This window comes from Syngnathus floridae, chromosome 8 (genome assembly GCF_059516105.1).
Source record: "Syngnathus floridae isolate MCC-2025c chromosome 8, RoL_Sflo_1.0, whole genome shotgun sequence".
Taxonomy (NCBI): Eukaryota; Metazoa; Chordata; class Actinopteri; order Syngnathiformes; family Syngnathidae; genus Syngnathus; species Syngnathus floridae.
In genome coordinates this window covers 10,979,778-10,995,454 of record NC_142420.1, presented here as the reverse complement: position 1 = coordinate 10,995,454, position 15,677 = coordinate 10,979,778, and the positions used below count along the sequence as shown (strand labels likewise).

General features: G+C 44.7%; 2 protein-coding genes across 5 annotated transcripts in view; one reads left to right on the top strand and one right to left on the bottom strand.

Annotated features, from left to right (window-relative positions):
* LOC148394558 (protein TANC1-like) overlaps nt 1–8,802 on the top strand; it is a 50,063-nt gene extending 41,261 nt beyond the window's left edge. For all 3 annotated transcript variants that reach the window (XM_088382106.1, XM_088382105.1, XM_088382104.1), the window contains exons 19-26: nt 2,996–3,129; nt 3,301–3,424; nt 3,985–4,160; nt 4,248–4,380; nt 5,692–5,783; nt 6,426–6,572; nt 6,649–6,749; nt 6,836–8,802. In XM_088382106.1, coding sequence (XP_088238232.1) covers nt 2,996–3,129; nt 3,301–3,424; nt 3,985–4,160; nt 4,248–4,380; nt 5,692–5,783; nt 6,426–6,572; nt 6,649–6,749; nt 6,836–7,928 — 2,000 coding nt within the window. In that variant the 3' untranslated portion in view covers nt 7,929–8,802. The remainder of the gene's footprint in view (nt 1–2,995; nt 3,130–3,300; nt 3,425–3,984; nt 4,161–4,247; nt 4,381–5,691; nt 5,784–6,425; nt 6,573–6,648; nt 6,750–6,835) is intronic.
* A 2,412-nt stretch (nt 8,803–11,214) lies between these two features.
* On the bottom strand, nt 11,215–14,366 carry cd302 (CD302 molecule). 2 transcript variants are annotated; one of them, XM_088382115.1, is made up of 6 exons: nt 14,065–14,366; nt 13,448–13,573; nt 13,218–13,328; nt 12,790–12,972; nt 12,349–12,366; nt 11,215–12,254 (listed from the first exon to the last, which is right to left on the bottom strand). In XM_088382115.1, the coding sequence occupies exons 1-6, from the start codon at nt 14,156–14,158 to the stop codon at nt 12,052–12,054; spliced, it is 735 nt and encodes a 244-aa protein (XP_088238241.1). In that variant the 5' UTR covers nt 14,159–14,366; the 3' UTR covers nt 11,215–12,051. The 2 variants fall into 2 exon arrangements, with proteins under 2 accessions (XP_088238241.1, XP_088238240.1); XM_088382114.1 differs by having other exon boundaries at nt 12,349–12,369; nt 14,065–14,268.
* Nucleotides 14,367–15,677: the final 1,311 nt, after the last annotated feature.

Here is a 15,677-nt window from a genome sequence, read left to right as displayed (position 1 = left end):
GTGCGTGCGTGTGTGCATTTTTAAAGCCCCGCCGCGTTCTTGTCGTGTTCTTTCTGGTAAAAGCATTTGCTGTTGTGGTCATGTGGGTTTCTACTTAGAGGTTGGTTAACGCAGCATTTCCTCTGAGTCGGAGCAATGGTTCCCCTGAATTACTCCTCTTGGTGCTGTTTACTTGGAAACCAATAACACTTCAGATATTTTCAAGCACTCCTCCATCTGCTCCACAAAGTTATTGTAGCTGGTTTTGTAGGCTGACATACACTGGTTGCTGTGAGATAAGACAACTGTGTTCTTCCATTTTTGTCCTTAGGATCCAATGTCTTAGTTTATTCTGAATGTTCAAACGTTGGCTCATCCTGTCTGAAGAGTCTATCCACACTGCTATTTCCCGCTCTCAATGGCCACAGACGTCGGTGGAGCCACTTCCAGCCACAGTCTCGCACTTGCGCTCTGCTCGCTCAGCGGATGCTAAATCGCATCCGTTGCACCCCAAGTGAAATTGCAGGTCTGAAGCAAAGTGACTCTCACGTCCTTGCGATGACCACAATCTCTGATATCCCCCTTGCCACCAGGACCTTATTTAGAAACCACCGGGAGCCCATCTGTATTTGTGGAAAATAGGCTGCCGCCGCATTGTAGCCCAGCAGGGACTGAAACTTCATATTGCTTGGAGTATTGAAGGTTGAAGGTCATATGAAATCATCCTTTTGTTACGCTTTCGTTGCTTACAACAGTGATGATTACCACACAGAGAGAAATAAAAAGTGTACATACTGTAGTGTTGCTATATTTTCAGAGTATGTCTAGCTTGGTTTTCTACACAAACTGATATCGCAGACACTAGCATCACTGCATGTAAATGGCTGCCTGTGAGGAAGAAATAATCTGGAGAAAACAGGAAATGTAGCCAATTAACAGCCAGCCAACTCTACACTCTCATTCACTGACACCCACATCACTCACCAAGTCAAACCCCGCCTTTTATAGCCATACACACTTAAAGTCACACAGACTACTACAGTTGAACATGACCATGTACGCGTTATCATATTAAATAATGCCAAATTATATTTTTATCCCAACATTGGCATAATCAATACCTTATGTTGAATTCTAAAAATATTTGCTACCTACAACAGTTGCTACTTAGAACTTCTTTTTGTGTGACTTGAATGACATCGTTGCGCAAGCGATAAAAAAAAAAAAACATGATATCCAGCAGATAATTATAGTTAATATTGGTTCTATTTACTACTTGTCTGGAACGTATTCTCGATGGACATTTATGTTCCTGTGCCTGCGTAATCCACCGACATTCAATTCCAGTGTGGTAGATAATAATACTTAGTGGTAAATATTTTCCTTTTTTAGCGACATCATCATAACAGTTCATGACTCAGTTCCGCAATGTTTACTGCAAACCACGATAATGAATACACTGCTACTGTAGAACCTCGCTGATGCCATCAAAACTGAACATTATTGCTTAGACTGAAAAGAGCTCATATTGGATGCCATTAGAGTGGCCACCATACGATGTGTATCACCTGTTTAAAATGAAACACTCCTTTCATCTCCATGCAAATAGGTCTGGTGTGTCTCCTATTGTTCAGGAGAGGATGATTGGATTGCACGTCTGTGCCCAATTCCTTTTTTTTTTTTTTTTTTTTTTTTTTAAAGCTTCCTCTAAGGATGCTTCGTCGTTATGCAAAGTGAGGCCGTTCGCCTCCCTGCCGTTGTCTTTCTTAGCACACTGCATTGAATTGCTTCAAAGAAAACTGCAGCGAATATTTCTAATATTGTCTTTGTTTTGTTTACGGTTGCCAGCGGATAAAGGGACTTTGCGTGTTTTCCGTGAAATCTGCTTATTTAATTCATCCCGGCGATGAAAGGTTTTTCGAAAATCACAGCCATTGGCGCCATTGTAAGCCGTTGAGGCAACAGAGTGTTTGCATGATTGAGATTGTCAGTTAATCTTGCAGGTTATTTACCTGTGATGAGTTCAGGCTCTGGCTGGCTCAATTTGATGGTAATGGGATTCTGGCTGGGGAAAGCAATCACTTTTACTTTTCTTCGCTTGTGGTTCAGAACCTCTTTGCCAAGAAGGGCTTCGTTAGTGGGTCACTAATATCCCAGTTTTGATTGTTGTAGCACCTGAGCGATTCATTAGTCATGTCCTATTCAAGACCTTTTTAAAAAAATGTGTAAAAACAAAGCGACGGTCCCTGTTGCAGACGGCGCCGATCCCGAGCCGCTCGGTCATTGTTGAGTGTGAAGATATTCATGTGTTGAGCAGAACATGCTGCTCTTGGGGTTTTTTTTTGGCTCTGAGCACAGAAGGCTGTGTTCAGTCAAGTATTAAGGCTCAACAATACACTTGAAAGACTGACGGCGCATCTGGGCCAAGGAGCACCCAAATGCGCCATTGACAAGCTAATGAGTAGCATTTGTCTTACGGTGTTATAATGCTAAACATTGAACACAAACAATGCAGCAACACATGTAGAGAGAAAATGGAACTATACACAATGGCATATATTCTTTATCCTGGAGTTAATATGTGACCTTCAACTTTTATTGTTTTACGCTTTAGCGTTAAATCTGTGGGCTATGCCCCCTGGTGGTCAGTTTGGTCTTTTTTCATTACTAAGCTCACACCGTAACTATTAGTTTCGCACTTAATTCGGTGGATTCTCATACTAGCGGATATTTAGTTGTGACATTTCTCCGCTGTCCATTACCCCATTTTGTTCCTCCCCCCGTACATACAGCAACCATCTGCTAGTGTGTATGTGTGTTGTTGAAACTTCCCATTTGGTCCTTTCATCTTCTTAAATTATGGCCATATGTGACAACTGCTGTTTAAATTGGGCTCCATTACATCAAACCAAACAACAAAGTAACTTTTGAACGATGTGAATTCAGGACACGTTTACACATTTGCGCCTTTGAACCTGCCAAGTAACGCATGCCGTGTCCTCTGTCTGCACCTCAGCGTTGACGGCAGCCGCCGGCCGAGGCAAGATGGAGGTATGCGGCTTTCTGCTGGAGAGGGGGGTGACGGTGCAGCAGGTCAACCGGCGGGGGGTGTCTCCGCTATTCTGCGCCGTCAGACAGGGCCACTGGCAGGTGAGACCGACGTGGCCTCCGTTTCCACGGCAACCATCGATTCTCACCTCCGTGATGCTCTCCGAAGCGCCGTGCCTTTAATAACCTTCTTCACGGCATTCATTCATTTTGTTGTAGTAAAATGGGGACGAGGAGGACTGTGACGTGTTAATCTGCCGTGCTCTCTCCTAGATTGCTGAGCTGCTGTTGCAGCACGGTGCGGACATTAACGTCAGCGACAAGCAGGGCAGGACATTACTGATGGTGGCGGCCTGTGAGGGTCACCTGAGCACCGTCGACTTTCTGCTCTCCAAAGGTGAGCTATGAAAAACACAAAGTAAAACCAGGATGATTTTTTTTTTACGAATAAGCAGTAGTGAACAATGATGTTTTCAGCCCAGATTCAAATTTGGCGAATGTTTGAGGAGCATACGAACAAGAGCTGCACAATATTGGAAAAACAATATCGCAATATTGATATTTATGGCAGCCCTAATAGAAACACAATGCTGCTGCTTCTCTTTCAAAATGTCTGTTTCTGGAAGCACTCAAGAAGCCGACAACTCTCCAAGGGAACTAAAAGGTTTTGAAAGTACAGTGTCAAAATTTACGAGCACTAAATAGTGGCAGTGAACATCACAACAAGCAGCAGATGGTGAATAATTCTTCAGAAAGGAAGCCAAGCAAGGAGTTGTTTATTACCATTCCCAGTTGAAGTTTAAACATAACACAAAGGCAATTACACGTTGTGTATGTGATCAAACAAACGTCCTCTAGCTTAATGCTAACACGTCATGTAAAACAGGCTAACTAAAGCGCCATTTGATTTTGAAATATATTTGAGTGCTGACTGTGAGTGTTGCTGTGTTTCAAAAGGTGCGTCTCTCACTTCCATGGACAAGGAGGGTCTTACGGGTCTCAGCTGGGCGTGTTTAAAAGGACACAAGAACGTTGTGCAGCTTTTAGTGGAGAAAGGCGCCATGATCGACCACACCGATAAAAACGGACGAACTCCGCTGGACCTGGCCGCCTTCTTTGGAGATGCAGAGATCGTACGTGGCCGTACTCTCCCAAACATGTGACACTGGAGCGACCGCATTGATCTTAATGCTTGTCGTTATTAACTTAACTTCCTTTAGGTCCAGTATTTGGTGGAAAGAGGGGCGGTGGTGGAGCATGTGGATTACAGTGGCATGCGGCCTCTGGACCGAGCCATCGGCTGTCGCAACACCTCGGTGGTGGTCACACTGCTGAAGAAAGGGGCCAAGCTAGGTACGTTGTTTTTTTGTGTGTGAATGCATTTGTTTGTGTGTTTTATCATTTTGCTACTTTTGTCTCTGTAGTTACTACATAAAGTTAGGGTGAATAATGAAAGATTATTTGTAGTTGACCATAATGTGATGAAAGCACTGGTGGAGCTAAAGGGGGCGCTGTGGGGGCACTGCATCCCCCTCCCTGAAATATGCTTTGACCCCCCCAAGTCCCAGGCCAGATAACTGACTTATTTTCTGTATTTTCTGATTATTGAGAGAATTTTCCACCCGCTGTAGGCTACATCCATTGAATTTTAAAAATTTTTAAAAAATTGCTTTTTGGACCAACACGCGCATTTCACTTTTTGTGTTGAGCTAGCAAAGTTAAAGTTACCAAATATGGTTTCTCCTAAAAAGGGATACATTCCCTCTGGAATCAAAAACAACATAATTCATAATAGGGGGGTAACATTGTGTGCGAGGCATTTTTGCCAAAATTGGTCCTGAGAAATGTCAATAGAAGTGGCAGTAGTATGCTTCGCTCTTTTGTTTACGTAGTATCTCACGGCTCTCAGAATAAGCTCACACTAATTTTGTGGAATGCTGCGCAAAAACAGTGCATCCATTCACTTGCAGTTCACTCTGTGTGTGTTTGTGTGTGTGTGTGTCGTACATGCTTGTCCATGCTCTGCTGGGCTAAGTTTAGAATGTGACTTCTCACCTTAACCACATACGTGACGTTATCTGGCGCTGCGACTTATCTGCACTGAGCAGCTTTCAAACTTTCTCTCTGCATGCCAAAGCGTTTGCATGGCGGGAAGCCTTCAAAGCAGTGCTTCTCAAACCTTTTGAAACCAAGTCAACTCCCGCCTTCCTCAAAGTAGATTTGTGTATATTTGTGTTCTTTTATTATTTTCCATAAATAAAAGTATTTAATAAGTTATAAGAAAGGGTTATGAATAAAAAAAAATACATAAATAAACACATTTATTAGCCAATTAAAAAAAATTGTAATGGAATGCAACATTCGGGTGGGCCGAATGAAAGAACTTAGCCCATCGTTCTGGTCGTGCCGCATTTTGAGAACTACTGCTTTAAAGTGAATTTCGACGTGTGCGTGACCTCTCCCTTTTCCCCTCTGCTAACTCTTTCCAACCCGCTGGCACTAAACTAAGGTCACAGAGCGTCTCCTTGCGATCGATCAGGTACAATCTTTAGGTAACTTTACCTCACTGTGACCATTTGCCGAAAAATACAGGGAGCGCCCGCGGTGGCGCCGACGCGAGCAACCTAACGTCTTCTCCTGCTCTCCCTCTCTCCTCTTACATAGGCAATGCCGCTTGGGCCATGGCCACCTCAAAGCCTGATATCCTCATCATCCTGCTTCAGAAGCTCATGGAGGAGGGGAACCTGCTTTACAAGGTATATATCGTGAGATAGCCAGTGAGAGTTACTTTAGTGAGATAGCTTGCTAGTGAAGTAGTATGTTAGCCAGTATGAGAGTAACGAGTTAGCTTGTCAGCAAAACTGCAAGATAGATAGATAGACAGACAGACAGACAGACAGACAGACAGACAGACAGACAGATAGATAGATAGATAGATAGATACTTTAATATTGTGTTTTTCTTTTCCCGAAATACCAAAAGCTAGCTTGCGTTGACTCAAGACTTACGTATCAAACCACTCGCTCTCTTTTCGTCAACAATTGATAGAGGTTTTGAATGAGTGGATGGACTTGTCCCAGCTGTTTTGTCAAAGGGAGCCTACACCAATGCTTTGACATTTAACGGCGTCGGCGTAGAAAGGTTAAAGCTGCTGGGCTAATGTAGACGTGTCTTTCATGCTGCTTCCGCCACTGCTGGGAAGTTTGAAGCTCAGGCATCTCACCTAAAAGCGCTGAAAACAAGCCCAGTTGACAACCACCATAAGCTAGCATGCAGTTCATTAAGAGCTTATTTGTGTGGCCAGGGTCTGTTTGGAAGCCATCCTGCATTTGAGTGTTTGGCCCTGAGCCCCCTTCCCGGTCTCACTCGCCGCGTTTGTGCCTTCATGTGCCCTCCAGAAAGGCAAGATGAAGGAGGCGGCTCAGAGGTACCAGTACGCTTTGAGGAAGTTTCCCAGGGAGGGTTTCGGAGACGACCTGAAGGCCTTCAAAGACCTGCGGGTCTCTCTCTACCTCAATCTCTCGCGCTGTCGCAGAAAAACCAACGTAAGATGCAGTTTTGATCACTTGGTCAAAGTGTTGGAAATGCTTAAATGAATGTTGAGCGGTGTCCTTGTCGCAGGACTTTGGGATGGCTGAGGAGTTTGCCACAAAAGCACTGGAGCTGAAACCAAAATCCTACGAAGCCTTTTACGCCCGTGCGCGAGCGAAAAGGAGCAGCAGGTAAACAAGTCAGCAAACGCTTTAAAAAAAAAGTTTTTCCCCCCAAAACTGATCCATAACGGCCAAAGATGTACATTGTCTTGCAGACAATTTGCGGCCGCCCTGGCCGACTTGCACGACGCCGCCAAGCTGTGTCCCAACAACCGGGAGATCCGCCGCCTGCTGGCTCGCGTGGAGGACGAGTGTAAGCAGATGCAGCGGGCGCAGACCACCAAAGGCGGAACAGACAGAGGGGCCACCGCCGCCTCCTGCAGCGGTGCCGGCAACATCGGCCAGGCGGCAGGGGGCCACGACTCGGACCGGGAACGTGATGACGCCCGGGAAGAGTCGCTAGAGTGGAGCCAAAGACGCTGCGCCGAAGAGGAGGAGGAGGAAGATGAGGAAGATGAGCGCACGCGGTGCCGGTCGCTGGGGAACTACAGCAGTCATCACCCAGGCAGGCTCCCTCCTCAACGCTACCCTCGGGACCAGCCCCCGGGTCTGCTTCTGCAACCCACCAAGCAGGCCCAAATTGTCAAGACCAGCTCACACGGAGCCAAATCCCAGTTTGCTCCCTCCAGCCCCTTGCCAAGCCGACACATGTCGGGCGTGCTGAAGCCCGGCCCGGGGATCGACATCGGACCGCTCCCGGCGCCCGCCGACGAGCCGCCGTACGGGAACCGCGTGACTCTGACGGTCATGACCCACGCCGGCGAGGCGGCGTCCTTTCCCTCCAAAGCGGCCTCGACTCATTTGGACGCCGAGCCCGCGGGGAACATGCGCGTGTCCAGCTCCACCAGCAGCCTGGCCTCCAGCGGCAGCTTGTCGGACGGCGGCAAGGCGGGCCCGGACGTCAAGTCCAAACACGGCCAGCAAGGCGGCGAGTACAAACCCAGGCCCTTCATGGGCGTCACCGACAAGACGGCGCGCTTCCTGCAGCAGAACCCGCAGCCGGCCACCCGCGCCTGGATTAACCACTCGGTCGAGGAGGAGGAGGACGACGACGCTTTTGGCAAGGCGGCGAGCGGCGCTTACCGCGAGCAACACAGGCCGCCGTTACACAACGGCGGGCCGCTCGCCAACCAGTACTCTGACAAGTTCATCTGTTACAAGGAGGCCAAGTCCCTGGCCAACCCCAGCCAAGCCCTGCACATCACGTCCATCAAGCCAAAGCGATCGTTTATCGAGTCCAACGTGTAGTCCCAGGAGAGTCGTGCCAAATGTTCCCGCCCGCCACACCTTCTGTCACAAGATGGACGCTTTGCACTGATGGAGGGGGAACCATACTCAAGTGGACATTCCTGTGTTTCAACAAGCTTGCGCCTCATGGTTTGTATTGTTACACTACTCACTAAAAAGTTTGGGATTTTGGACGGAGCGTACGGGTGGTGGTATGCATGGTGAGCAAGGAAAGGACGATAGGAGATGACTTCCTTTGAAATCGCCACAAATCAAACGCCGATTTTAATGATTAGCATTTTGCATCCAAACATTTTGAGAAGGTCGAGAAGTTGGCCATGCCCTCACCATTCCCGCTTGCTCACTGTTCATACCACCACCCGCCCACTCCATTCTGGCAGTTCTTCAACTTGGACCCCCAAAGTCCAAAATATCTCCAACTTTCTGGTGGGCAGCGTGTCGTTTTTTCATCCCGAAGGTCATCGGTATGCACAGTGTTGTTCCGATTGCGTTTTAATGTTCTCCAGAGAGACATGCACACGTTTGTGAAATATGTTTGTACATGTTACGAATCGGCATTAACAAGAGTGGAAAGTCTTTTTGCTCTTTGCTTGTTGTTGCTGTCTAGATTAATTTATTTACCAATGGCTTCAATGTAAGAGCAATATATTTTATATGGTTATTTTTGCACAGCCAGCAAGACATTTAAATGAAGTGCATGCTTACATTTGCGCTTGACGCCGCCATACATTAGTCCTTCCAGTTTCACGTGGATGTTCAACCGTGCCATGTTTTTTGTCAGTATTGTGGTCGCATATTGTTATGAGTTGTGCTGCCATGGCAACCATGGGAGAGAAATAAAGACCCCTCCCCAACCCCCCTGAGGGATGACCAACACGTCTATGCAGTGTGATCAAATAAGAATTTTGAAAACGTCGCCGCATTGTCCAACTTTTTAAAAAAAAATCGTCTTTTGAGATTTCTTGTTGACTTTTCTCGAGGTCGTATTTTTAAGGTCTGTGCTCTTCTGCTGTCACGCTGATTGTCGCCGGCTCCGCTTCCATCGACCGATGGCCGCCTTCAGAGCTCTGGTTGAGGTGATCGATGTGGTCCGCAAGGTCAGATTGGTCACGGGGCTGATTCTCTTGTCTCTAATCCAGCTCTCCGTGTATTCACGCTCGCAGGAATAAAAAGCCATCTGAGGAGAGAACGTACCATGAAGCCCGTGCATACTCCCGCTTTGGAACCAAGTTGAGGTGAGTTGCACAGCTTCATTTTGACAATTATGTTGCTTGCTTTATCAGTGCCTTGTTCAGTTTAAGTTTATTTTAGACAAAAGTAGTGCTTTCTGCCAGCTGCCATCTCAAAGGAACCAGTGAGCTATTACGCGTCATTGAAACAAAATTTGTGCCTTGCCAGCATCTTGTTGGCATCTGCCAAGGAACTATGTTGAAGTAAGATGAGGAGCTTCATTTAGACAAGCTTTTGTGTTGAGGAACTATGTCAAAGTGTTTTGTGACTGTCACCTGCTTGTTTCTTTCCTAAAGATGCAAGCATTGATTTGAGATGTGGTGGTCATTTTTCCCAATGTAATCGCACTTAAACTAGGGTTTGTCATGACGACCAACAACACTGACATCTCAAATGACCTTATAGCCACCAATCGTGTTGTGGCCTGGCTTAAAAGGTGACGATGGGACTTTGTGGGCTCATAATGCCGGAACGGATTTTTGCTGCACGCAAGGAGATGGTGCTTGCGTGTGTGCGTGTTTGTGTTTGCGCCAGTACTTATGTGTGGGCGTCCATTTCGGCATGTTTGAATGCGTCCATAATTGTGCGTCCGTGACATCGGATAACCAGAGCATTGATAAAAGCGGCTTATGTTTATGCTTTCCAATTTCAGCTTGTCATTTCAGGATCAAACATTTTTTAAATCCCGCCATCGCCACACGGCCGCACTCTCCTGCTCACCGAGTCCCATCTCCACCGCCGTCGGATGGATGCTTGCTCCCTGACAAAAACTCTTGGAGGTGAAACCCTAAAGCACACACACATAATTTCCTCAATATTAAAAGAGCACAGATTATAAGACGCCCCCACCAGGCGTGCACGAGCTGCGCTGGCCCCAACGATTGCGTGTGGAGTCTTTAAGTCTACAAGTCTGAGTCATGGACTCGGAGTGCCAGAAGTCAACCTCAGACTTTATTTTTTTAAATCACTTGAACAGACACAGATGACGCAGGAAAGCTCACGTCACCGTCTCCATGGGCACTTCAATCTTAGGCCACAATATTAGGTACACCTGTACTATCGAGTTCCTCCATCTATTTACTGTCGCCCTCATTCGGATCACATGGAAGCTGAAGCCAGGTGACTTTGGGTGCCAACCAATTGCCATTTTTGGTTTTGCCATCACACAAAGCTAACAATAACCATTAAAGCATTCTTGGAAAATGTGAAGCTAACCATTACATTGCGGTAATATGAGCATAATAGAGTATAAACAGTCGTCATAATGAGAGCGTATTGACCTTGGCACGCAGTCTGCTCCAGCTCAGCTCCTTCAGACAGAAAAGATTGAGAATACATTTATCATGTGAAAAAAATGAACCACAATGACATGAACAAGTGGAATATTCTTTTGAGTCTGACTGATGGCAAATGGACAGTAAAGCCGCTTTAGGATTCGCAAGCATTTTCCGTCGTGCTAGCTTGGAAAATATGATATCAAAGGTTTGCATTTCAGTATGAGAGGCTTGAAGGGAAGATGTGGTTTTCTTTCTTTTTCTGTATGTCCTACCTGTTGTGTTTTTTAAAAGCGTTCAGAAGTATTCCTGGCTCCTGTGGCTAAATAAGACATTGTTTTGTTGGAAAGACACACAGCAAGCATCAACACATTTATATGTGACTCGTCTCATAAACTGCAAGTAAGCTGTTGAAGAACAAAACAAACAAACACAAAGTTTGCAAACATAATCCAATGGAGAAGGAACAATCATGAATAAGACACATTATTGCCACCCAGGATTTTGTATTTATCAACATATATATTCAGGAACATGTTGACGGACAAAATATTACAACATCAACATATATATTCAGGAACATGTTGACGGACAAAATATTACAACACAGCAGCGCCCTCTTGTGGACGCATGGGGGAATTTGCCATTTTTTTGCCAAACATCCTATTTTAAAACAATGGCACTAGTTTAAAAGCCTCCTTTGAAACTTTAACCAAAACGTTTGCCTCTCAACAAGTCACCAGACTGTCATGCCCCCCCCCCAAAAAAAATGCACAAATAAGTCCTTGTAACCATTTTGTTTAATAAGGAGCAACAGCTAGGGCTCAGATTGTGCTAGATGCATGTTAAAAACATTGCAGAGAAGCATCATATGGAAGCATAGTCATAACTCTGAAATGATGACACAGCACTTTTTTATCAGCAATGGATTCCATTTTATAGTCAAGTGGTGAAGAAAAAAACAGACTTCAAATCAAGAGCCAACCATTGCACAAAATTCACTTTTGATCATCTGATTCAAGAGCACAAACAGGATGGCTGGAGGACTCTTTGATAATGGTGCAAAAATAAGCATCTGTTGGGTCAGGCGAAGCATATCGTAACACTTTGGCTCGGTTAGAAGTAGGAAAATAAAGGGAATGTTTCAGAACTTTTCGGACTCAACATAAAGATACAAAATGGCCTTTATCATTCACTTGTGTCATTTTATAAAGCGGTCACAACAACTTCTATGCTGAAATTAAAAGACACTCATGTTTTTGACAGTTGGGGGGAAAAACTAGCTTATTAAAGGCAGTAACAAAGCGTGTCATATTTCATGGGCGGGGTACTGAGAGCCCTCGTGCAAAAAAACAAATGTCTAGAATGGTTGCTGAAAATGTGACAAGACTCCTAAGTATGTACGTAATACTGAATTGCCCGAGATATTGCATTCTAAATTTATAACATTGAAAATGATCTGGCCCGAAGTTTAGATCCCTGATGAATAATCGAATGCCACTCGAGGGTTCTGTATACGAACGATCGTTAGTGTAGCTACGGCGACATCTTAGATTGCGAGTCAAAATATTTTGGCAGCAGCCTAAACATGCTGCGTTTGGACGGAGGGGCACGACCTCCTACGCTCCGCCATCAAACTCCTCCGCGTCCACCAGGCAGGAGCGGTCAGCGTCGGGCGCTCTGAACGGCGGGTGGTACTCGAACGCCGTGATGATGGAGGAGCCCGGGTGTTGCCTCTGGTACAGGAACCAAAGCACGGCGGAGACGGCCATGATGACAAAGACACTGAAGATGACCAACACGGACAGCACGGCGTTGCCTTCTGATGGAGGACAAGCCACGAACGATTCAGGCAAGTTCTCACGCACTACAATTTGGCTTACAAGAGTGTGTGTGCATGTGTGGAGGAAACGTACTTTGTTTGGCGTCCACTGCTTCTGAAAAACAAAGACAACGTGAATAACTGAGCGGAAAAAAGTTAATTTGATTTTAAGATGATCCAGTATGGATCCCTGGGGGGTCATGATGCGTACAGTAATGCTTTTCAGTTTTCCACTTCACATGATTAAACCCTTCTGCAGTAGCCTTGTCATTATAATACATTATTTGAAATGAAAAAACAATGTAAGTGCTTGCAATGGCGACCTCTAGTGGACAATGTTAGCAACAACCGTTTTATAGAAATAGAACTAAATGTGTTCTCAACCACAAACGTTTGACAACACTGCGATTAAACAAAACCATTCTCAAAATCAGGAACAATAGATTAAATTCTTCAACAAACCAAAGTCATATTAAATATAATAATAACTTCAGAGATGGCCCATCATCTCGTACAAGGGAAAAGCCAAACGTACTCTGAGCCGTCTCACAGACGATGCCGTTCTCGATATCATCCAAGCAGCTGACGCGTTCCCACTTGCCCGTGTCGCTGTGCAAAGCCACGCACGTTTCCATGGGCACAAAGTCCGACGGGGACGAGCCCGGTTCCCAGTTGGTAAACTTGACCGGCTCTTCATCAAGCCACATCATGCCCTCACCTAGTAAGAGTGTGTTAGTCAGCAAAAACAGAACTGATGAAAGAAATCACTGATGCGCATCTTTCACTTCCTAAATACTTAAGACAAAAAATCCCCATTTTGTGACTCCATTATGCAAAAAAAAAAAGGATATCCTGAAGCTGTGTCAGGATGTGCAGTGAGCTGGGTGGGCCAAGTTTGTTGAGTATTAACCCAAAAAACATGAGTTGATTTTGGCAACAAGTCTTTGGTCACATGACACTTACTGTTTGTATCATAATACATCCCAAGCCACAGATTGACTTTGCCTTTCCACACCTCGGGACTATATTTAACCACAAAGTCATTCTCCTCAGCACTCTGGATGGACAGCAGCTCTATAAAAGGGAACAATAAAAATGGAAGACATATTGACTGGACACAACATTAGGAACACCTGTAAGATCAGAAATGTCATTATTTTTTAATATTGGTGAATGCAATTTTTTTGACATACCAGATTTTGGGCAGAGGCTTTTGGCTGCCTCAAAATTATACACTTTGAGTTTGTCCTCATCTCCGTGGACAAAGTGGTAGCATCGGTCTTGAAAGGGAACCCAGGTACGTCCATCGGCAGGACAGTCTGTGGAGGATTGCGAGGAAAAACTGAAGACAGTGTCAATTCTTTTGAAAGTACATTTTGGGTGGGAGTTCCCTGATTAGTCCTCACTTCATTTTTTGACATAAATTGAAATGAATTACTTGCGGGATCTGTGCTGACAGTAATCCTAAAGTTGCAGTTATCACTCCACGCAAACAAAGTAATCGTAACGCTTTTATAACGCTGTAAGAAAGGGTTAAGGGGATTAAAAGAAACAGATGGTTAAAAGAAAATTGTGCAATCTGATATCCACGCAACGCTGGCTGCACAACTGTATTGCGGCGTAAACAACAGTATCGACGTTTGAGAGACTTTTAAAATGTTTCACTTCCCGAAGAAACAATGCAAGAGACTTGCAAGTAAGCGGAAGGAAAAATAGGCCCTATAATAAAACAAACGTATCGAGACAGTGTTGTGTGCGCATGTTGCGTTATAACTAAAGCGAGTAGGGCTAAGTTTGCCGTGGTCCTTACCCCCCATCCAAGCAGCCTGCAGCTGGAGAAGAAACACACACAAGCAGCACGACAGGGACAAAGAAGGACGACCACTTTTCTGCGGCAACTCCATGACAGCAACGAGCCACAAGAATCTGCAAAACCCCCCGACGTGTATTCTGCTGTTTACGAAGCGAGTTAGCCCCGCCCACTAGTTCGTACCAAACATGCCTTCCAGAGAGGAACCCAGAAACATTTGGAGCGTTTGGTTGTGTGACATAATATAATATTGTACTTCCAATGTCTTTGGATTTTATTTAAATATGAACATAACCCAGTCCAGGTCCGCCTAATGACGGTAAAACAAGAACCTTAAATACCCTAGCAACGCTATCAAAAGTCGAATGTCAAATGAGGCGTTCAAAGCACAACGAGAGGATAGGAAAGAAGGGTATGACTTTATTTATTTCATCTGTGACCTGGAAGTAAACGACGTGGACGTCATCTACCGGCTGATTTGAATGAGCCTGCATTTTACCAAAACTGCAAAAACTAACAACACGTTGGATAACATTCATGGATGTTTCCTCTCTGGAATGTACTGTGGAATTCGGTCAAGAATCTTCACCTGCATCTTTATTGGATGAGTTTAAGAATGTTTTGTTGGATTTTTTACGTGGGAAAAAACATCTTGGCTTGCTGACGTGAAAGTTGCTAATTAAAAGGACGACAATATTAATGTATAGCTACAGATGGTTGGTTTAGTCAGTTTCATCTCATATTGTGTTGTTGCTTTTGTCAATGTCTAAAAAGGAAAATGTTTCAGTAAGTTTTAAGCCGCTATTGTTGCTGATTTGTGGGTACAGGTGTGTTCTCTATCTGATTGATTAGACCACAATGAATGAGATGAAAAAAAGTGTCCGCTAATTTGTTAAAATACCCCAAAAGCGCTTGATTAAAATGCTTTTAATAAATTATTTCACAAATTGGTCAGTGATATAATAACTTAATACATTTCTTATTCACAAACTCCACCAGAATACACATTTTTTTTAAATCTCAGTTTTCTTTATTTAAAAAAAAGAATCAAAAGTAAAAAGAATAAACCTGAGGCCGAAATCTAGAGGGAAACAAATTTGGCCTTAACAAACACGACCAAACAGAGATCCGCCTTTTAACGGTACAACCAAATCACCACAGGCAAGTGTGTGGTACAAAAAAAAACTATCATAAACCTCTTCCTCAATCTCTCTGTACAAAACAAATCTTTATAAATTAGAACTTTGTTTTCATACAACCTAATGACTGTTCAACATGATGGCTGCTTATATGAGCAGTTTTTCTTTTGATGCATTTCTGCATTTTGCGCCCCCGATACTATGGCACTTGGTTCAGATGCCACTAGCAGCAAAAACTCACAAAACAGTCTCGGTTCTGAGTCTCGAGCGTGATGCAGAAACCTCGAGCATAGCCTGTTCCACTTGACACCCAACAACTGCTGCTTGTGAGTTTGTCTCCACCCATGACGGGGTGACCAAACCTATTGTCCTTGGAACCACTGAGATGAAAGTAGCAGTTGTTTACCAAAGTAAGAAGCTTGCGGTTGAACCCTTCCTGAAAATGGAGACACAATGTACAAAGATGTTTGGAAG

What these genes read in the sequence shown, in the direction of transcription:
- cd302 (XM_088382114.1), bottom strand. Translation starts at nt 14,158, where the DNA reads ATGGAGTTGCCGCAGAAAAGTGGTCGTCCTTCTTTGTCCCTGTCGTGC. An exon ending in GCAGGCTGCTTGGATGGGGG is followed by an intron (nt 13,574 to 14,064) that starts GTAAGGACCACG and finishes AATCCTCCACAG; the next exon opens with ACTGTCCTGCCGATGGACGT. An exon ending in AGCAGTGGACGCCAAACAAA is followed by an intron (nt 12,255 to 12,348) that starts GTACGTTTCCTC and finishes GTCCTCCATCAG; the next exon opens with AAGGCAACGCCGTGCTGTCC.